Raw genomic sequence first — 22,788 nt, 5'->3', positions numbered from 1 at the left:
TTACAATTATGAGCTTAAAAAAAAGAGTAACCTTGGTTTTAATTTAATGACAAAGAATATCAATAGTAGAAAACACTTAAGCTATGACAATTTAATTATGAGATATGTGTATTCACCCACACATGAATTGATTCGCGTGGTCATATTTTTATGACAGTGATATTGCTCAGTGGGTTCAGATGGTGTCAAGTTGATCCATTTGGCATAAAGTTGCCCATCAGCCTTTCAATTAGGCTTTATCAATAATTGGTGATTATTTTCCAGATCTGTTATTTTATTAGATATTTCACAATAGTTATATTCAATTTACCTCATTCTTTCTGTGTTTATTAACATAACTATTTGGAAAAGCACTTCCCCCCCAGTAACTATTTGGTTATCCTGAGATACTTTAATGTAAAATGACATACCTATTTTTTCAGGTTTTATGAATATTAGTTTCTCCATATTGCATAGAAATTTACAGACCCAAATTATACTTGTATTTACTGTAATTTGCCACCTAGGGTTAGGAAAATTCAAGACTAGGTAAACCTTACTTAGAGGTAGAATTTATTTCTGCTCTCAAAGGTGTTGCATACATTCTAATTTCTGTTTGATTAAAATGTTATTTGTTAAATCTAGACTTAAATATTTGTTTCTTTTTTTCTTCCAGGTTGTTCCGGAGATTTATGTCTGAAAATAAAATATTTGGTTAGTGATTTCTAAGATTTCAAGTGTAAACGATGTATTCTGTCTCCCCAGAAGTTCTTTCTTCTGTTCCTGCCTAAAAGCAACAAAACCGATTGATGAAAGTCAAATTGAGTTGTTTTTTAATTATATAGAAGAATTTTTTTTTTAATGGTTGCATTCTAACTTTAAATGCCTATGACAAAGAAATCATTGATTTGTTTGCAATAATTTCCTTTTGTATTTAAAGAAAATAATCTTCTTTGGTAGTTCATTGGTTGATCACCTTCCAGCTCTCCATGTTTAGCTTGGCTGCTCCGTGGTCAAGGTGACTTGTTAGAGATTATTTTTTCTGCGGAGGGGGAGAAACAGGGTTTTGTTTTTGTTGCCTAGGCTGGAGTGCAGTGACGCAATATCGTCTCACCCTAACCTCTGCCTCCCAGGTCAAGTGATTCTCCTGCCTCAGCCTCCAGAGTAGCTGGGATTACAGGCATGCGACACCATGCCCGGCTAATTTTGTATTTTTAGTAGAGATGGTGTTTCTCCATGTTGGTCAGGCTGGTCTCAAACTCCCGACCTCAGGTGATCCAATGGCCTCAGCCTCCCAAAATCCTGGGATTATAGTCATGAGCTACCGCACCCAGCCCTAGAGGTCTTTTTAGATATGTGAATCTAGGAGTCAATAAAAAACTAGTAGAAAGTGATTCTATTATAAAAGTCTCTTCTACAATATTTCACACACCAAATCTCCTCTTTAGTTCTGTGATAGCAAACATAGTAATAATATATGCAATCAGTTTGATTTGTATTTTAATTCTAAAGAAAAAAATCTATTTCTGTTCATTTCTTTTAGAAAATTAATTACCTCTTTTTAATTTACAGCATATAGGGAGTCAGTAATTATAAAACATTTACAATGGTGAAACATCTAGATCATCCAGTCAAGTTGTTTTTTTTGTTTTGTTTTGTTTTGTTTTTTTCCAGCAGAGATTAGGAGTGGGGTGCTCATACCCATTTCCTTCTTTTTTAAAAAACAATTTTCTGGTAGGCTCTGAAATGCTCATTCTGACCAAGGTGATAACCCTCATTGGGTACGATTTTGAAGGATATCTGCATTTCAATCAGGTTTCAATTCGCCCAGCAGTAGCGTCTATAGGTGCTGGGTCCTGTCAGGGTCCTGCAGTCACTCCTTGTTAAATATTTTGAATATTACCCCCGATTTGAATAGTGCATAGTCTTAAATAAAAAGAAGTAAGGCAAAATTTTATTTTCCATTTCGATCCAGTCTAATCTGCAGGTACGTACAATGCAACAAATATTTCTATCCTAACACAATTTTTGATGATCAACTGCCTTTTCTATAATCAAAACAAATGAGCAAATAGTGACTTTAAAATCAATACAGCATGCTGAGTTTGACTTCATGCTACACATTGGTTGCATTACTTAACATTTATCAATGTATGATACAACATGTAGAATGATTTATTTTAGTCAGTAATTTAAAAGGGATTCCAATTTTTCATTTGGTGCCATTCATTTCTTCACATGTCCAGGTCCTACTTTAGATATTGGAAAGACAAAGTTGGGCAAATCATTTCCCTTCTATTTAAGGATCTTAAGAGTTTCTTCACAGCTCAATTTCTCTCTACACAATTAGTTTGTTAGAAATGGTCTGGGCATGGTGGCTTACACCTGTAATCCCAACACTTTGGGAGGCCCAGGTGGGTGGATCACCTGAGGTCAGGAGTTTGAGATTATCCTGGCCAACATGGTGAAACCTTGTCTCTACTAAAAATACAAAAAATTAGCGGGGCATGGTAGTGGGTGCCTGTAATCCTAGCTACTATGGAGGCTGAGGCAGGAGAATTGCTTGAACCCAGGAGTCAGAGGTTTCAATAAGCTGAGAGCATGACTCCATCTCAAAAAGAAAAAAAGACATAATGGGGAAGATGGAGGGCAAGGATACTTTAACTTACGCATAAAAATAATTGATTATGACCCTGTCTCTACAAAAAAAAATGGACCTATCATGGTGGCATATGCTTGTAGCTTCAGCTACTTGGGAGACTGAGGCAAGAGGATACCCACTACCCAAGAATTTGAGGCCACAATGGGCTATGATCATACCACTGTACTCCAGCTTGGGCAACAGAGTAAGACCCTGTCTCAAAAAAGTGATAATAATTGGTTGTGAATTCAAGAAAACGACTTCAAAGAATAATGCAATCATAAGCTATCAAAAGACACTAGAGTAACCACATTCTACCATATATGGTGAGGTGCCTATGTAGTTCATGGGAGTAAGTGGGCAGCCCACAGGGTACCTGCATTTGTCCATGAAGGACTAGAACTCTCCAGAATGGGCCACAGAGCTCTCTTAAGATATCACTTACCAATTTACAAACCCCCATGCTGAACTTGTTTTGATTTCAAATGCCTTATACTTACTGGACAAATATTACTATGAATTCTGCTAACCAATTCTCTGCTTCGCTTTAGAAGGAAAAACTGTGAATGACAAAACCTGGCAGGAACTCAGCAAGCATAAGAATGATTCCCACATCAGAAGGCCCTGTCAGCTAAAAGGTAATTGCTAAATTTAGTTCAGCTGACTTTGCATTTTCCTAAAGTAGTTTAAAGGGCAGGTAAGAAAAATTTATATCTTTCACCATGAAAATAAGCAGAACATTGTGATCTACTTAAAAAGGAAAACCAAATAAGACAGAATAGAATATGTATTATCAAACTATTAATATATACATGTATACATATACATATATGTCCATACGTCACATAGACACATGTATGAAAAGGAAGTGGGTTCTAGTTAAGTTGCCTGCTGAAGCAAAGAATCAGTTGAAAAGAAAATTGAAAGTTTTAATGTACAAAAGAATTTTAAAATATATTAAAAATTAGAACATGCAAAAACTCTCTAAAGATAACATCAACATGTTAATAGTTATGGTTAGGTTTTCTTAAAAAAATTTAAGAGAAATAACCTTGATTATGAATGTAAAATTAGGTCATGTTACAATTTAAAAATTTCTAGGAGAGCAAATTAGCAGTCAGATATAGAATAACATATTAATAATAAGGGATTTCATAATTAAAATTACTTTACTTTGGGAAGGCAAGTAATAAAACAGAAAGTCTTAAGGGTTTAGAAAGATGAAAACAGTATCAGAAGTCGATCTGCTTGGTATTCACTCCCACGGGTTACTGGAACAAGAAAAATTTGATTACATTAGCTATTGATGATTTAAGAGTCTAGAAATTTCACCTGGGAATGAAGAACGGAATGGGAACATTAGGAGTCTGCCTGGTGCCCTATTCTACTGTGGCTGGGTTGGTATTGAAGCTGCAAGACAAAGTCCTTTTTAACTCTCCTGTGTCCTCTCCTTATGCAGAAGGCAGGAGTCTCTCCTGGGGCTACAAGCTGTGCTACCTGGGGTTGGAAAAGGGGTGATCCAAGCATTCCTTTGGCCACCCCTGCTGATGACTTACTAGATCATGTGCACCTCTATTCCGCTGGCTTTGAGCCCAGCACAGCACCAGGACTTGCCCAGGAATTTCAGTCCCTGTGGCCTGGACTGCCTTTCAAGTTTACTTAGGACCCCAAAGTGCCTCAGTCTACTGTTGTGGGGCTAGTCAGAACTTGGGAGCTAGTCTGTATGCTCCCCTGCGGTTGATGGCTGAATTCTGCCCTGTGTTGCTTTCCATTGTGAGAGACGGCACTGAGGTCAATGCGAAGTCCCACAATTACTGGTTTTCCTTCCCCAAGCACCAAGATTCTCTCTCAGCACCATGAGGCTGCTACCAGAGGTAGAGGAGGAGGGTGGAGTCAGCAATCCAAAACTCTTTCCTACTTTTGTCAGTGCCTCTTTCATGGATATGATGTTAGACCAGCTACTGTGATCACTCACCTGATTTTTGGATATTATGGAGATGCTTTCTTGTGTGAATAGTTGTTCAAGTTGGTTATGTGAGAGGGATGCCTACTGAAGGTTCTATTCAGCCACCTTGCTTCATTCACCTCCCTCTCTATCATGTTTGGATTGGACTCTGTCTTCACCACATGGATACCAGCTATATGCATCCACACCTTCAGTCAGTTAATCAAACATTCCTTTATCAGTTTCTCTATTCATCCATCAATCCATTTATCTATTAATTCCTCTATATGCACATGTTGTATTTTAGATTATTGTATGTTGATCTATGGCTAAAGAAAGTATAACTATGTTTAGACTATTTTAGATATAAATTTTTCTGTAAATTTCTTCAAGTATTCTATTTCCTTAAATTACCTTTCTCTTAAGTATGTTTTGTTTCATTGTGTTGTGTTAAATTAGGAATAATGGGCAGGGAATTCTGTTATAGCTAAATTGACAAAGCAGCAAAGAATCTTGGCCTTAGGTGAGTTGCTCCGGAGGGCTTTGTCAGAGAAGGAAGAAAGAAAGCCCTTACAGAATTTGTCCCAGCTTTGGTATTTCTCGGGTTCTTGAATATGTGTTCAGTGAGTACGTGTGCATGTGTGTGCGTCCAAGAGGTTCAGCCGACATTTCAGCAGTAGCAGTTGAGTCACAGGACATTTCCTAGTGATTAATGCCATGCTAGGAAGAATTGATGGCCTGAGACCAAGGCTGTCTGTAACATTATAAATTGAAGGGAGAAATTCAAGGCCACAAGTTGTAGGCTCAAGTTTTATGGGTATAGTGGTTTCATTTGGAAAGCTCAGAGTATTTCTGAGTAATTAGTGACCTATGTATTAACCTAAAATATTTCTTTCTCATTTTAAACACTCCTTCTTAGCTGTTAATTGCATAATTACTTAGTAGTAGTTTACTGTGCCTGGGGACAGGCAGTCTGTGGAGTTCAGTGAGATAAAGATACGAAAGTGCATCTTTGCTATCATCCACAGCACATGATTTTATTAGATACTAATGATGAAATTGTAAAGATAGCTTCAATAAAATAGAAGAAAATATATAGGTAAATAAACTGTAGGAGTGACATTAACTCCTAAGCAGTCTTATAAAATTCAAGGCCAAGAAAAGGCAATTTTCCTCAATTTCAAAATGATATTTCTACACGACACATTATATTAATAGCGTTTCAGCCCAAAAGAGTATTGGGACCTGATGAAAAAATTCCGTAGGCTATATTTAGTTAGGATTTGTGTCTGGTGTATTAATCCATAGATCAACAACATGACTGTACTACATAGATTAAGACCAAATTTATCAGAATAAGTTGAGTTCCAGATGCATAATATTTTTAATTTATCTAGTCCATTTCCTTCTTCTAAGGAGATTTTTATCTAAGCCTACATCTGTTCTATTAAAAGAGACTACATCTGTGAAATAATGTAGAACAAACTGAGTACTTAGGACTTTACTATTAAAAAATTGGCATAGTTTAGATGTCAAGAGAAATTAAACTGTAATTCAGTTTAGTTGTTAATTTTTCAGCATTATAAATAGGAAGAATATTTATAATATTTATTTTAGCAAGTTAAAGTCAATTTTTAAAATGTTTAAATTTATTTTGGCTTTGTTTGTAAAAAAGAATTGAGAAGAACAAACTTTTGAATCTGTGAATTGGAGGTTACCCAAGATTAACTTATGATTTAATTAAATATAATTTCAAGAACAGGGTTTTCATATTTAGAACAGAAAGTACAAAGAATAAAAATAAAACAACATTTAAAAAATAATAAAAAGGAAACAAAACATGGAGATTCAGAAATTTTACAACCAATCAGCGTAAGTGTGACAGACTATTCCACAAGAAAAATCTGGGGAAAAATGGCATATATTAGTAAGGGAAGTGAGAGACCAGAGGAAGTCAGAAAACAGTGTTAGCAAGAAGAGAAACATTAACTTCACCTATACTGCTGCAATGTTAATTTAAAAATAAATCTTCTTGGCTGGGTGCGGTGGCTTACGCCTGTAATCCCAGCACTTTGGGAGGCCGAGGCAGGCAGATCATGAGGTCAGGAGTTCGACATCAGCGTGGCCAACATCATAAAACATTGTCTCTACTAAAAATACAAAAATTAACTGGGCATGGTGGCAGGTTCCTGTAATCCCGACTCTGGAGACTGAGGCATGAGAATTGCTTGAACCCCAGAGGTGGAGGTTGCAATGAGCTGAGATCGCACTACTGCACTTCAGCCTGGGTGACAGAGCAAGACTCCATCTTGAAAAAAAAAATCTTTGCATATGGCTTTGATGAAATTAATTGTGAAAGGAGAAACCTACCGAGAACAAAGAGGTGTTCTTAAAGCCTTGTACTCTAGTCCACCATTTGAATTACCATTGGTTCGAGACCTACTTTCTCTCCAGAATTCTAGTCAATATTATTATTAGACCAGCCTCTTCAATGTAAGATACAAATATTTTGGCTTAATTTTTCAAGACCTTACTAATTATTATTTTTTTCATTGGCCTGATGCCAAGTAGCTTAATTTTAAGATGGTAAAAGATGGTATAAATTCAAAAATATGTTCACCATTCTGGTTAATTTTCAGGGAACACACATTTAATTTTAGAAAAACTTGTTTTCCAAGAAAGTTAATTTAACTCTGGCCAAACTGGGCTACGTGAGAAATATCAGAGGGAAGTCCTACATCACACCTCTCAACCTTTGCTGACAAGGTGGGAATAAACTCCCTGACGAGAGGATATCCACTGCATGGTGTGATGCCGCATATTTCCAAGGAAGGCTTTCTGAATTCAATGATGAGACCACTTAGACTTCCAGTGTTTATCAAATGAATCTTAGGATCCTTCAGTTATTTAAAGGAGTTCTTACTGGGATTATCGTTGCCTGTTTGAAAATTAATATAGCCAGAAGTATCTATGTTAGAATAACCTAAAAATTGATGGCTGGGCACAGTGGTCTCACCTGTAATCCCAGCACTTTGGGAGGCCAAGGCAAGCGGATCATGAAATCAAGAGATAAAGACCATCCTGCCCAACATGGTGAAACCCCGTCTCTACCAAAAATACAATAATTAGCTGGGTGTGGTGGCATCTGCCTGTAGTCCCAGCTGCATGGGAGGCTGAGACAGGAGAATGGCTTGAACCCAGGAGGCGGAGGTTGTAGTGAGCTGAGATTGCACCGTTGCACTCCAGCATGGAGACAGAGCAAGACTCTGTCTCAAACAAACAAGCAAAAAAATGAATAAATAAAAATTTAAAAATAAAAACTTTTCTTTACATCATCCCTTTTATTCTTTTTGCTGCCTCTGTATTTGAAGGGCAGCTGGAATCTCAGTTTTTATGCTGGATGGCATATTCCTAGGCTCATTGATGTTGGTAATCTATGATGCAGTTCATGCGTGTTCTGATCATCTATTGCCGCAAACAAGCCATTCCAATAGTTAGCAGTATGAAACGGCATCTTATTAGGCTCATACATTTGTAGGTCAGTAATTCAGTTGGGAAACTGGTTCACAGTGTGATGTGTGAGGCTTCATTTGGGAAGACTTGAATGACCTGGGAGGACTTAACCATCTGGTAGCTGGAGTCATGTCGAGGCTTCTTCACTTACTTGTCTAACAACTAGTCTAGGTTAGGCTGGGCTCAGCTGGGCAGCCAGCTAAAGAACCTATATGTGGCCTTTTCATGTCACTCCAGCTTTTCCCAGCCTCAGGGTTGGGTTTCAAGAGGATGCAACATACAAGGGAGAGTCACACATCACAGGAGGAAGTGTCTAGAAATGAACATCCCAAGAACCAAAGGTGGAAGCTGTAAGGTTTCTTGTTTTGTAATGGTTTTTGTTTGTTTTTTGCTTTTTGAGACAAGGCTTCACTCTGTTGCCCAAGCTGATCTTAAACTCCTGGCCTCAAGCAATCCTCTGCCTCAGCCTCCCAAGCAGCTGGGCTATAGGTGCTCTACTGCCTCCCACTTATGCCAGGCTTCTTTTAACTTCACCTTGGAAATCACAAAATATTACTTCCACTGCACTCTACTGTGACAAGTGAGTCACTAAGATCACCTCAGAGTTAATAGAAGAAGAATTAGACTCCATTTTTTGATGAAATGTCAAGGTCACCTTCCAAAAGAACACATGGTCTGGGAGACGTGGTTGTGGGCAGCTTTGGAAAGAGTAGCCACATAGTGTCTAATTCAGCTACTGCCTTCGCTGCTGCTTAGGACCAAATAGATTGTCTTTATAAAAAAAATTTGTGGAGCGTAATATTTGGGAATCATAAATAAATAAAAATATATAAGACCAGACACCAAAGGTTTATTTTCATAAAACACAATTAGCCTAGTGTGCCTAACCTAGTCCCAACCCTCAAAGGTCCCCATTTTCTACTGCAGGGGCTGTAAACTGGCATCTCTATAGCTACATTTATTCAGTAGAAAAGCTTGTTTGTGGCCATATGGTGTTTTAAAAATCAGGGAATTTTACATTAAAATCCATATATTTATATGCCCTTGAAAAACATGAGGGAAAGTGCCAATCCAGGTCCCAAAGTCTCAGGTGACTTCAACAGCGGGACCTCAGAGCCATGGCTACCCTTTAGCTGGGGAGTTGGACCTTACGCTCCCTGTAGAATTCCCATTGCCTTCTTGATCTAATTAACTTCACTTAGTTATATATTTGTTTCCTGTAGATATTTATATTTACAACATTGATCTAAAGGTTTATGCCTCAATTCTTCCACCTGGTACTCAGGGCCTATTAAAATTTGGTCTCAGCACCTATCCAGCCCTCTTATTCTATATCCAGAACTGCTCTCTGGCCTACCAGCCTCAATCTCTACACTTAATTAAACACATTCTGCTTCTGCTGCACAACAGGCCAATGTTCATGGCATCACTGCTATATTTATGTCTTTTCCTTTTCTTCCATCTTTTTAAACTATCTCCATTGTTTAAGCTTCCATTCTGGCCCTGTTTCTTCCACAAGTTCTCTGAGTCATGGCAATCTCTCCCCACAGTAATGGTATATGAATCACTTGTTTTTCTGCTTTGTGTTGTTATTTAAGTGCATCGCACGTATTCATATCTTGTTTCCTCAGCTTGATTCCAAATTCTAGAACACAGGAGGCCACTTTACTGTTCTTTTTCTATACCCAGAAGAATGCCGATAGGAGTTATCCAAAATTCCTGTAAAAAGGTGAATAAAAGAGACAAGATGGAAAGGAATAAAAGAAGGGAGGCAATAGTTGTTTTCCTCAAGACAGAAAATAAAAACCAAGCTGCTAAAGCTCAGCTTCCAGCGGCCTGACCCTGTGACGTAAATTCTTGACTCAAAGAACCAGATCACAAAATCAGCTCATTTTAAAATTTAGGTACTTTCTGGAATCCTGTTGTATGGCTACTCTCATTTTAAATATTAAGTTATTGGTGCAAATAACTTTGAGATTGTGGTGTGAATTTAACATATCTTTGAACTATAGCTATGATGGAGATCCGGAGAAAAATTGCGCCTATTTTTTTTACTGTGCATGGAAGATAGGACTTGCCTGTCCCTGCTTCCCTTCAGAATATGAAAATGAGGAAGAGTGGAAAACTGAAGCAATGGTTGCAAATAAACAGGAGTGAAAGTGAAAGGAAAACTCACTGGCCTGGTGACCAGGTGATGTTGTGGGTCACACTCCCCTCATCTGTAAAATAAGAGGCTTGGATTAAGCGACCCATAAAGTCTTGTCCCCTTTTAACATACCATATATTTCAGACTTAAATAAACGAAGCTCCCTTTTACAGGAACTAAAAGGGAAGTGCTGCTACTTTTGAAAAGGTTTCATTTAGCTGCAAGCAAATGGATATTACATTGCAAAGCTTTTACTAAAGCACGCATAGAACAATTTGGACATAAATAATTCATGTTGAGAAGACCTAAGCTAATGAAGCTCAAAATGCCAGGGGTGGAAAGCTTAGTTTAATAGAAACAGGTGAGGTGCTAACTGCATAGAATCACAGCATTTTGGAGTTAGAAGTGGCTTTTGTTGCTAGTCCACAATCCTATTATTACCAAGAGAGAAAGGGAGTCACAGTGAATTTTCGTTGCTTCCTCAGAAACACAGCTGGTCAGGGGCATCCCTATTTTGTTAAATTTCTATTTTATTTTGATCTGTTTCTTTTAAAAAAAAAAAGCATATATTTAAGAAAAAAAATTTTGACCTACCCAATGTAATGCCTTACAGACTAACTAAAAACATGAATGTTAAATTGTACCTAAACTTCCTAAATCCTATAATTTCTGATAATCTGTATATAACAGTTATCTCTTTTCTTAGATCTAAATGAAGATGATTTTCTAAGTAACAACATGCATACTCTTCAAGGAAAAACGCTACAAGGAACTTCCTGTCAGGTAATGTGAATAATCAGCATTTGCATGTTTTGTGAAAATCATCTTGTTACTCAGCTCTGTAATATATTAGAAATAGTATACATTATTTAGACAGCCTTGTAGCTATTTTGTATTTAGTTATTATAGGTTGTTTTATAATTGATATGCATATGTCCCTGTGAATTGAAATACAGATAAAAAAATCAAATGATATAAGATAACAAACTATTTTGATTTTGCAAAACACCATGTTGTACAGCCTTTTGATAAGTAACTCTGGGAATATTAAATTAATATACTGCAATGTTCTCTGTCAAGACCTATGCTAAGCACTTATATAAAAACATATACTGTAGGTCCTGACCAATCCCTCTAAAAATTGCATTAATTAGCCCAGGAGTTTGGGCAATTAAAAATGTCTGAATGTTTGGCCTCCCTAATAATAATAACATAATATTAATCAATAGCCAAATACTTGCCTTCGCCCTGTAACAAGAAAGGGTATATATGAGTCAACAAGGCCAATTCAGGCATCAGACTTACTTTTGATATTTCTTCTGACAGCCATGAAGTTCTCTTTAATCATTCTGATAGTTTTATTAGAAAATTTAGAACTGACCTTCCTTGGTGCAGTAGATAGAAGGTACATAGCATATGAATTGTAAAGTGCTGATTTGGTGAGGAAAGGGAGCTCACATTCCTAAATCCAGCCTGATTCCTGAGGTTGTTGGAGGCTCTCCAATGAATTAGATGGTAGATGATCCACTACAGTTTCTGCTGGCTGCTCTGATGCTACCAGAATGATAGACCTATGCTACAAGACATGCTAACACAAGCCTGAGCACAGTCTCCTAATGAGTTCTTCCTCAGTGCATGGATGAGAGCTCTGAAATCAGACAGAATTCAGTCTGAATATTCCTTTGACTGTTAGTAGCTATGTGGCATTGTGCAATTTACTTAGACTCTCTCTGCTTCTATTATCATCTGTAAAATATGTGTATAAAAAAAATCTCGGTACTTTCATGAGGATTCAGTGAAACATGCCATTAAAACAGTACAGTTCTATGTCTGCTAGTTAAAGCATACTTTTAAAAATTCATTGGTTGTCATTGCTCCTCTTTTCTCTTCTTCCCGTCACCCTCCTTCTCCCCTTACTCTTTGCAAGGGCTTAATGACACTTGTACAAGCACAGCTGGAAGATTATCTCTGAAACACACAGTCTCATTTTCCTAAATTCAGATGAGACCTCAGATATAATATCTAAGTGAATCATTGTCTGATAGCCAGGAGAAAAATAACAGCTGGTTTACTGGAAGAGCTCCCTAGACATGCCTTGTGCCAAGAGAAATCCTTCTGTAGGTTTTTAGTAGAAAAATAGACCCGTTTCTTGGAAAGAAGAAAGTAACGTAGGAAGTTCTTAGAAGAAAATGATTAAAGATAAATCTTTACCCTAACTGCAATGCTCCTAGTGGTTAAATTTGGCTAAGAAATGGTGCTTCCAGAATGGTAAGCATTCAATTGTGCCATGTAGTCTATCACTAAAGATTGAAGGAATTCATACGTAGTGACAGACAAGCAGGAGCCATCTAATCCAGAAATCCTCATTTGGGAGTGGGCACTGGTCTTATCTGAATTTTATAATATATTCACAATAGACATTCAATTGAATATAACTAAGACACACTTATCTTTATGACAGAATAGTTTAACAAGGAGTATTATGCAAAATATTAATTTATTAACTTCTTGTGACTAAGGAGAAGTGGATGCAATTTATCTGTTGAAAGATTGGGAAGGGAGGGAGCTATTGTCGGATGGAAAAGCTGGTACGAGTGGGACACTGGCTTGTCAGTGGGCATAAGATGGACTACGTCATGAAACTTGGCCTTCCATCAATTAACAAATGACTATCAGATAAGTGTTTCTCCAATTGTACCCTGGGAGCATCTATATCAGACTCCACTGGAGTATCACTTAAAAAGGCAGACTTCGGTGCCATACTCCTGTTCAACTGGCTCATCATGATTGGAGTCTAGGAAGTGGTATTTTTATGTGACAATGTTCAGTACATAAGCCATGAAACTCTTGAATTCAAGAGAATTGGTTGTCAGTCCATTTTATGTTACAATAAAGAAATATCTGAGACTGGGTAGTTTATAAAGAAAAAGGTTTATTTGGGTCACAGTTATGATGGCTGAAAAGTTCAAGATTGGGCATCTGCATTTGGTGAGGGCCTTGGGCTGCTTCCACTCATGGTTGAAGGTGAAGTGGGGCCAGAGATTTCATGGCAAAAGAGGAAGCAAGGCAGTGGGAGGTGCGTGCCAAGCTCTTTGAAACTACTGGCTCACGTAGGAACTAGTAGAGTGAAAACTCACCATTTAGGGAGAACATTAATCTGTAGAGAGATCCAGCCCTATAACCCAAACACCTGCTATTAGGCCTCCTGTATTAGTCTGCTCTCACACTGCTATGAAAAAGTACCTGAGACTGGGTAATTTATAAAGAAAAGAGGTTTAATTGACTCACAGTTCTGCATGACTGGGGAGGCCTCAGGAGACTTACAACCATGGTGGAAGGCAAAGGAGAAGCAGGCACCTTCTTTACAGGGTGGCAGTATGAAGTGTGAGCAGGAGAAATGCCAGAGGCTTATAAAACCATCAGATCTCATGAGACTCACTCACTATCATGAGAGCAGCATGGAGGAAGCTGCCCCCATGATCCAGTTGCCTCCACCTGATCCTGCCCATGACATGTGGGAATCATGGGGATTACAATTCAAGATGAGATTTTGTGTGAGGACACAACTGAACCATATCACCCCACATCCAATATTGAGGGTCAAATTTCAACATGAAAGTTGGAGACGACAAATGTCCAAATTATGGCCGTGAATACTTGTTCACAGATGTGATGTCTTATGATTTTCACTTTATAAACTCAAACTTGGCTTAGGTATGGTCTTGAAAGACAACAGCCTTCCGGAAAAAGTGAAGTTGATTTTTGCTCCCTATTGTGGAGATGATACACATTCATTGTAGAATTTCTTAAAACTATGTAAAAATAGAGTTAAAATAATGAATAGTATCTTAGTGTAAATATATTTCTATGGTTACTTCCTGAATATTAGTAACATGGGATAAAGTTTGTAGAATGTAAAACATTTTATAGTTATAATTATCATATGACTATGCCTACAAAATATATTTCAGACACTACAAATGATCAGAATTAAATGTCTAATTCCCAGTCAGAAAGTACTTAAGCAAACATGTTTCCTTCATGTTCTCAAAATGGAAGAGAAGATCTCAGGTATGGAAGAGAAGATCTCAGGTATGGAAGAAGTTACAAAGAATCAGTTGGCAGGGGCAAGAGAAGTTCATGGAACGCTTTCTCCTGAACCCACTTTGCCCCATGCATATTTCTGCATACTTGGCCCAGGATAAACTTGCTGGAGAACCAGACTTACGGAAGAAGTGCTGATGGGTAGAGTTTGAAGCAAAGCAGTTTACTTAGTACTGTGATCATTACATCAGCCATAAAGAACATCTTGGGAAAACCTGACTCCCAGCATTTATTTTTGCATTCTTGTTCTTGTTTGTTCTTCTCTGGCAGCATTCAGTTGATGGCTCAAACCTTTTGTAGCATATTAAAACGGGCATAAAATATGCAGTAATACAGACTTTGGGCTAATATATTTTCAAAAGTGTTGCATGCCTCATTTCTCACGTAAATTCTTAGGTTGCATTCAGCCTTCAGAGTATCATTCATATTCATGATAGAAAAGAGAGATAACATTTATTACCTTCAGTGCTGGTGATATTAAGCACTGTCAAGCACCTCTACCCAGGACTGAACTAAAACGTTTGCTTTCTGAGCTCCTTAAGTGAGAAAAAATGTTGCTAATTGAATTAATTAATAAAAAATACTTATGTATCTATGTATAGACATATACATAACATCCCCTCAACCTTGAGGTTCCTTCTATGGCAGCTATTAAAGTATTAAGAGTTAAATCATTCTACACCAATCCATTTCTTTCTTGATGTCCTTCACTATGGAGACTGCAAGGTTCATCATTTGAATTCTCAGCCTCCCAGTAGTTAGGGGTGGCCATGGAATCCAGTTGTGGCCAATGAAATATAGTCAGAAATTCCTGAGGAGGACTTCCTTTTCTGGAAAAAAAAAGCAGAGTCTCATGAAGATAAAGCTTTGTCTTTTTCTCTCTTTTCTGCCTGGAGCTGGATGTGATACTTGGTAACTCAGTAGCTGTCTTCCAGCCATGAGACAAAGGCACACATGAAGGACAGTGGAGCAGGCACATGCATAGAGCCTAATTCACTGAGGACATCCTTGAGAAGCTGTACCCGGGTTGGAAAGCCTATGTCTGCACTTCTATTTTACAGAAACATAAGCCCGATACTTGTTCAAGCCACTACTGTTGGTTTTTCTGTTCCTCAAAGCTGAATACATTCCTGATAACTTATTTTTAATATAGTCACTTTTGGTAATGCTAAACTCTGCTCTACTTAAGCAATCAGACAACTATGTCCACAGAGTTAAACAGTGTCTAGACTCACCTCTTATTGTACAAACTAGACCAGCCTCCTTAGGTTCACATGTAGTGTAACCAGCATTTAGAGTTAGTCATTTAGTCCTTAGGATGAAAATTGGATTACTGACAAATAAAATATTGGTTACACACATCCCATTGCTTATATACAGACTTAAAACTATATCTAACATAGCACACCATTTTGGGGATATGTGTGTAAACTGGACAAAATGACACCAATCTTTCATGAGCTTAACTGAGGTCACAACACTGGGTTGCTGGAGAAATAATCTAAGCTTATGCTGTGATATATTAACAAGCAGGAGACACAGGTCTTTCATTAGGTTTTATCAGACCAATTTGAGGCAGTTCTAAACAAAAGTGTGAACAAAAACTGAAAGGTGGAAACAAAAAAAAGAATCCAAAGTGACAGATTGCTCAATAGTGCCTGCCAGTGTCAACCAAATGATAATCTTTATGTACGATGTGATAATATTATGACGAAATAGTGATATTATATATTGATCAATGTTTCTTATTTTAAGTACTTTCTTAACAATTATATGACTAACTCTTGTATCAGATCTCTATTGATGCATAACAAATTGCCCCCGAATTTAGGGGCCTAAAACAAACAAAAAAAATTATTTCAGTTTCTGTGGGTCAGAAGTTGGGGAGTCTCTTAGAGAGACTCTAAGCTGGGCATTTCTAGCTTAGAGTCTTTCTGTGATTATAATCAAGGTGTTATCTGAAAGCTTGACTGGGGCTGTAGGGTTTGTTTCTAACTCCCTCTCATGGCTGTAGACAGTGATTTCAGTGTTTTTATGGGAGTTGACTACAGGGATAGGTCCTTTGCCATGTTGGTCTATCCATGAGGCTGAATTTCTTCATAGAATGGCATTTGGTTTCTCCAGAGTGAGTATCTAAAACACTGAACAAGAAGAGGCCACAATTCCTTTTAAGACCTAATTTCAAAGGTTAAACATCATTACTTCTATTTTATTCTATTTCTTAGAAGCAACTCATTACATCCATCTCACATTAAGGGTAGGGAGCAGTATTATGATCTACGTTCTGAAGACCTCTTCAGTGTAAAAGAATTTGTGAGTGTATTTTAAAACCATTAGAACTACCTAATACTATTTTGAGGTTATAGACAGAGAAGTTTTCTACTTCCAAAGTCCATGATTATAACTTATTTTGCAGGTAGAAATAATATAGGTCTGTATTTTGTTATCTTGAGAAACAATCTAATCTCCTTTCTTTAACAGTAGAAGACTTTGAAGAGTGGCTTCAGTTGTTGTTAAAGAAACATAGGATGTTAACATGGAATCCAAATCTTTTATTTCTGCTGAAATAAAATTAAGATCATATTGGATTTTCTCATTTCCTTATCCAAAGTTATACTGCTTCTGTGATAAATGTACTTTCACTTTTAAAGAAAGGAAGAGAGTTTAAGCAACTCTACATTTTAACTTTTATTTAAAGAAGAGGAAATGTCTGATTCTAACAAATGATTTGTAAGAATGAACTCTACATATGTATGGGTATTTTCCTTTTTGATCACCTAAAAGGTTTAGAGGACTTACTTAGCATCATTCCCATTCATTTTTAAAAAAGAATTATGCAACCCAGGAAATGGCTAGTAAATGCATTCTTATGTACTGTGTCAAGCCCTGGGTACTAGGCAGCATCCTTAAAATGTTAACAAACCTGAACCTGTGGGCTTAGTCGTTTAAGGACCCACAGTTTACACACAGTGGCAAAAACAAAATCCAGTCACTTAGTATTTGTTTCAGTCACTTCAGCTACTCTGTCAGTTTTCTGCTTCAAACCTCTTGTTCTTGGGCTATATTTTGTGAGCTAGAACTCCAGAATTCTGCTGAGGTTTGGACTTTATGGAAACCAAACTTGCTTTAACTTTATATAAGTAAAAACTCTGACTTTAAACTGATTGTTTAAACTCTCTGTGCTTCAATTTCCTTATGTGTAAAATAGTGATATAACTTCTTGCGATTGTCATAAATATTAAATAAAGGAGCATATGTATACTACTCCCAGAAGATCTTTAATGAATATTCATATTTTCCTGTCTCTAAATTTCTCTTAATCTCACTGCAGACTCCCCTCAGGATGAAATTTGAAATCATCTTTGTCTTAGTTCTTTCTGGCAGCTATAGCAAAATACCTTAAACTGGGTACTTTGTAAACAACAGAAATGTATTTCTCACAGCTCCAGAGGCTGAGAAGTCCAAGAAAAGGCAGCAACAGATTCAGTGTCTGCTTCAAAAAGGGGGCAAGGCAGCTCCCCTCAACCTCTTTTATAAGGGCTCTAATTCCTTGCCCTCATGACTTAGTTACTTCCCCAAAAGTCCCACCTCTTAATACTATCTGATATCGTTTGGATAAGTGTTCCTGCCCAAATCTCCTGTTGAATTGTGATTTCCAGTGTTGGAGGTGAGGCCTGGTAGAAGGTGGTTAGATCATGGGATTATGAAGGTGCTCAGATCATGAGTGAGTTCTCATGAGATCTGGTTGTTCAAAAGTGTGTAGCACCTCCCCCTCCACTCATTTGCTCCTGCTCCCGACATGTAGGAATACCTGCTCCCCCTTTGCCTTCCACTATGACTGGAGACTTCCTGAGGCCTCCCCCAAAGCAGAAATCACTGTGCTTCTTGTACAGCCGGTAGAACTGTGTGCAAATTAAACTTCTTTTCTTTGTAAATTACCCAGTCTTCGGTATTTCCTTACAGCAATGTGAAAATGGACTAATACGCTATCACATTGTGTATTACGTTCCAACATATGAATTTGGGGGCAACACAAATATTCAGACCACACCACTGTTTTATCACCTGTTAGAGACTCCATCAAATGCCCTTTGCTGCAGTCTTGAAGTGCCCCATGTAGAAATTGTTTGATACCAGGTATGTAAAGTTTTAAAAAGGTGCAGAAGTTGGCAGTAAGAAGCTTACACGGATAGATAACCAAATGTAATAAAAGATATCCCACACTATGACTCGAGATATTACCCAACCCCAAATGTATATTTGATTTAAGTTTAAACTCAATCAGAGTTTCTAAAATGGATGCTCATTAGGTACCTAATAATGTAGAGCACTAAGGGATGACAGTGGGCTGCTTCATAAAACATTCCAGATCCTCTCTTTCCACCAACCCTTCTAGATGTGAGATGATGGATTGGGAGTGCACTATGTGAGGGCTGAGGAGTAAATCTAATACATACAGACACACATACATATCACACAGACACATATATGAATATAAAATGTGTATACTACATATACATATGCATATATATTCCATATTTGTCTTTATATGTATGTATATACAGATGAAGTCACTAATGAAACTAATCAGTGTGCTTGATAACAAGAAAATTATTTCTAATTAAAACAATGAATCCTTTCCCAATTAGTTTGGCAGCTTTGTGGAGTTTTTTGGTTTTGTTTTTTAAAGAATGTTAACATGAGTTGTCTCTTTTTCCTTTTCTAATTTCTAAGGTTACCTCTGAATGTTGGAGTCCATTTCACTATCAAAGACATGTTGAGCCTACTCTTGATGAAATGGTGAGATATTTCTCTCCAGATATAACTATTTAAGTGGATTTTCCATCTCTTTTCCAATCATTTTAATGCCACAAGCACTGCTTTCTATAGTTCTTTATTGCATTTGTTTTTAGCTGCCACATGGAAGTGTTTCTAAAGAATGTAAAAAGAGGTTTATCCTTATTGAATGGTTTTCTGATCTAAAAGGAGTATAAAACATTTCCTTCAAAGAAGGATAGGTTATATAAAAATTTTTCTCTAAAATGTAGCATTTTTTCCTGAGATAGGAAAAAGTGTATAATGTTAAAAAGTATATCTTCTGATTTGGGGAGAAATCGGTGCTATTTCACGTTTCTGGGAGAAGTGTACATCATTGTAGCGTTGCTAAAAAAGAGAACTTGGAAACAGCATGAGTGTGTGACAACAGGAATCAATTAATTAATTGGATTATGGACCATTGGATTATGGTCCATAGAATGAAATATTATAAAACTGTTTTTTAAAAAGTATCTCTCTGTGCCTGCTCCCCCTTATGATATTAAAATCACATCAACTGCCTTCCTCTTCTTGTTGAGATATTGCTAAACAGAGGTTCATAGAAAGAACATGTTTTAGAAGGTCTGGCAAATTTCCAAGGTATTCGCATACATCGACAGGTATTATAGCATTATAGATATGAATCAACTATAATTCCTATTTGTAATTCTTATTCTAGATGGTTTGGTAACACTATAAGCTAATATATGCAACTTATTTGACTATTGCTTCCCAAAATGTAATAGTAATTTTGTGACAAATAACTACTTTTGGTAAATCACGTTTCTTTACGTAGGTATGAATACAAAAGTTTTAATGTCTTTATAGCTCTCTCTTCCCCATTATTATTAACATGCTATTAACATCTAAGTTTTGATAACAGTTTCTTTTCAACTCTAGTTTTTTTTTCTTTTTTTGTTCTAAGAGATGTCTAAATTGTTCCAGGTAGGAGGAAGAGGTGACCATTAGGTACAGTTTAAATATTACTTCTGTTTCCTAAAACAAATTATTGAGCTTTGCCCTTGCTATTTCTCATGCTGTCTGAATTTGTAATGACGAGTTAAATACCAAAGAGCTATAGGAAACAAACAAATGAATCTCAATAAATGCTAAAAGGACTTTCAGATGAAAATAAAGCTATACATTTGGGAGGACTATGAAATGCCTTAATCAGAAACAGAAGTAAGAGAACTAGATCGTGGGACCTGGATCTACCACCGACTGTGCTCTTAGGCCACTCAATTCACATTTCTGCATCTCAGTTTCCTCATTTGTAAAGTAAACTCTTGGACTAGAGAATATTTCTACAGACTCTGATAATCTGATTAACAGTAGCTCATTCCCACTTTTTCATTGATATTTTCTTAAGGTTCAAGAATTTATGTAAAGCAACAAAAGGAGATACTTATCTAGCCAAATATCCCCAAGGATATTGGAATAACAATGAATTCCTCTGATCCAATTCTAGATTTTACAGATGAAGGGTTGAAGTGCAGAAAGGTGAAGTGGCTCACTCAAATTCACATGGCTAGTCACAAAGCAGATTTTCAAAGCAAAACCATCATTTGTCTACACACAAGGGCAGGTTCTTACTTCAGGTTGGCTTGACATTTTTTGTGTTTATTAAATTATAAATCCTAAATTAAAAAGTTGTTATTTTACTGTGTAATTTTCCATCCATAGCTCCTCTTCTTGCTAAAAATCCAATAGACACTTAATATAAGTTGATTAATTTGCATACTGGCTCTTACATTTCCTATTGTTCACATTTTTTGGTCAGCTAGGAGGTGTACCCAAAAAGAGAAATGCTCTTATGAGCAGTTTTAGAAACTTCTTCAAAATTTCAGAGCAGAGGATATTACGCAGGAAGTAGGAAAGATGTGGGCCTTTTCCCTTAAATCAACACAACCCTCAATTGCAACTCTGGTTTGTGTAATCCTGGCAACTCCCACCTAGTTTGGTAGTGTCTTCACATTCAAAGACTGACCCTAAGCTTTATGTCAGTGAGCAAAGAGCAGTCTTGGCTTCCCCTGCAGAAGTGAAGAACTGGCCATGACATTGCCGCTTCATTTTACTATGGAAAATTGGGCCCATGTGGCTTCTGAAAGACTCCTTTCCTTTTTTACTGTGTTCTCAGAGGGCACATGATTATTCCAAGACCAGAATTATGCATCTCAAAATCTGCTTGAGAGGAAGGAGGAGCTAGAAGATTTTATTAGGACTTGAAAGGATTTTAGTGTTTATATGGTGGGATAAGACTATTACGTAAATGGCTTGATTAGACATCCTAAATTATACCGCTTAGCTTCTTAAATACCTGCTAATCCTCTAGCCAAGCACATTTCCCCTCCCTGCTCTCACCTTATGCAGTCTTTCTCTCCTATAATAATCCTTGAATTTTATTTGTAGTTCTTATATGACACACATCAACTTTTTTTTTTCCAGATGTATTTTTGGCCAGCCGTTCAGTTTGAATATATATATATATATTGACTATACTGATTCTAGCAATTGATACGTACAAAACAGTACTAGAACCCAAAGAGGTCACCTTCCAGTGAGGGGGATAGGAAGAGAAACATATGACTATTTTTCTTAGTACTCATATTAGGCAATGTGCATCACAAGCAGACACAATGCTTCATTCTTCTATCCCCCATAGATTAAGTGATCAGCAAATATGTGATAAATGAATAAGTCAATGTGTTATAGGCCTTCTAGGAGAGTATATTTGATTTCACTAGCTAATCATTCAATTACTCATTCTATTACTTTTTACATTTTGCCTAGCTTTATTTTAAGTACTTATCTAATCTTAGTTTAAGTTCAGTTTCTATCACTGAAAAATAATAATTTTTAAAATTATAATTATATATGAATATCTAATATCAACATGGCAGTTTTCCCACCAACTGTAATTATTTCTTCAATCAATATTTTATTTGCATAAAAAATTATCTTTTTAATTAATTATAGTTCCAAGAAAGCAGTAAAATAAACCTGTGAAGTGAAATGTATTTGTTTTCATGTGTTTGCATTGATCAATTCTAGTTCATAATCCCATTGGTTTTATTACTATCCATTGAGTTTCTAAACGTTTATTGATCATTGTGACCTTACAAATTATCTTTTTAGAGTATGTTTTAGGTGATGAATAGAGACTAGTCACTTTTATATAGGAGGGAATAAAGATATAGATTTAGGGGTTTAAGAATTCAACATTTAAAACCTTTTCTTTGTTTTGTTTTTACCATGAAAGTAGCTCTCTCCTTCCAGTCTCTAGGCACCTTCCCTTTCAAGTGACTAAGAACAAATTCCCTGTAGAAAAACTGAATACTTGTGTCCTTCTTAGCAGGGACAAATTGAATTTTTGAAATCTGCCTTCTCAATACATTTTGTAGTTTATGGAATTTCTCACCACATGTGGTGGCTCACACCTGTAATCACAGCACTTTGGGAGGCTGAAGTGGGAGGTTAAGGCCAGGAGTTCAAGACCAGCCTGGCCAATAGAGCAAGACCTCATCTCTACAAAAATAAATAAATAAATAAATAAAAATAATTCCAGGTATGATGGTGCATGCCTGTAGTCCCAGAACTTTGGGAGGCTGAGATAGAAGGATAACTTGAGTTCAGGAGTTCAAGGCT

At 36.8% G+C, this 22,788-nt stretch overlaps 1 protein-coding gene across 2 annotated transcripts in view; it reads left to right on the top strand.

Annotated features, from left to right (window-relative positions):
* The window catches only part of SAMSN1 (SAM domain, SH3 domain and nuclear localization signals 1), a 162,232-nt gene that overhangs the window by 34,671 nt on the left and 104,773 nt on the right, over positions 1-22,788 (top strand). The window contains exons 3-7 of one of the 2 annotated variants that reach the window (XM_064380046.1): positions 656-693; positions 3,172-3,258; positions 10,931-11,007; positions 19,063-19,128; positions 20,513-22,156. In XM_064380046.1, the coding sequence (XP_064236116.1) occupies positions 672-693; positions 3,172-3,258; positions 10,931-11,007; positions 19,063-19,128; positions 20,513-20,530 (270 nt within the window). In that variant the 5' untranslated portion in view covers positions 656-671 and the 3' untranslated portion in view covers positions 20,531-22,156. Of the gene's footprint in view, positions 1-655; positions 694-3,171; positions 3,259-10,930; positions 11,008-19,062; positions 19,129-20,512; positions 22,157-22,788 lie in introns of those variants that run through there. The other variant, XM_012444765.3, reaches the window with a different exon arrangement.

Source organism: Aotus nancymaae, unplaced genomic scaffold (assembly GCF_030222135.1).
Source record: "Aotus nancymaae isolate 86718 unplaced genomic scaffold, 86718_ANA_hifiasm-v0.15.2.pri h1tg000022l_1, whole genome shotgun sequence".
Classification (NCBI taxonomy): domain Eukaryota; kingdom Metazoa; phylum Chordata; class Mammalia; order Primates; family Aotidae; genus Aotus; species Aotus nancymaae.
Note: the sequence above shows the minus strand (reverse complement) of the source record. Positions and strands in the feature narration are given on the sequence as shown.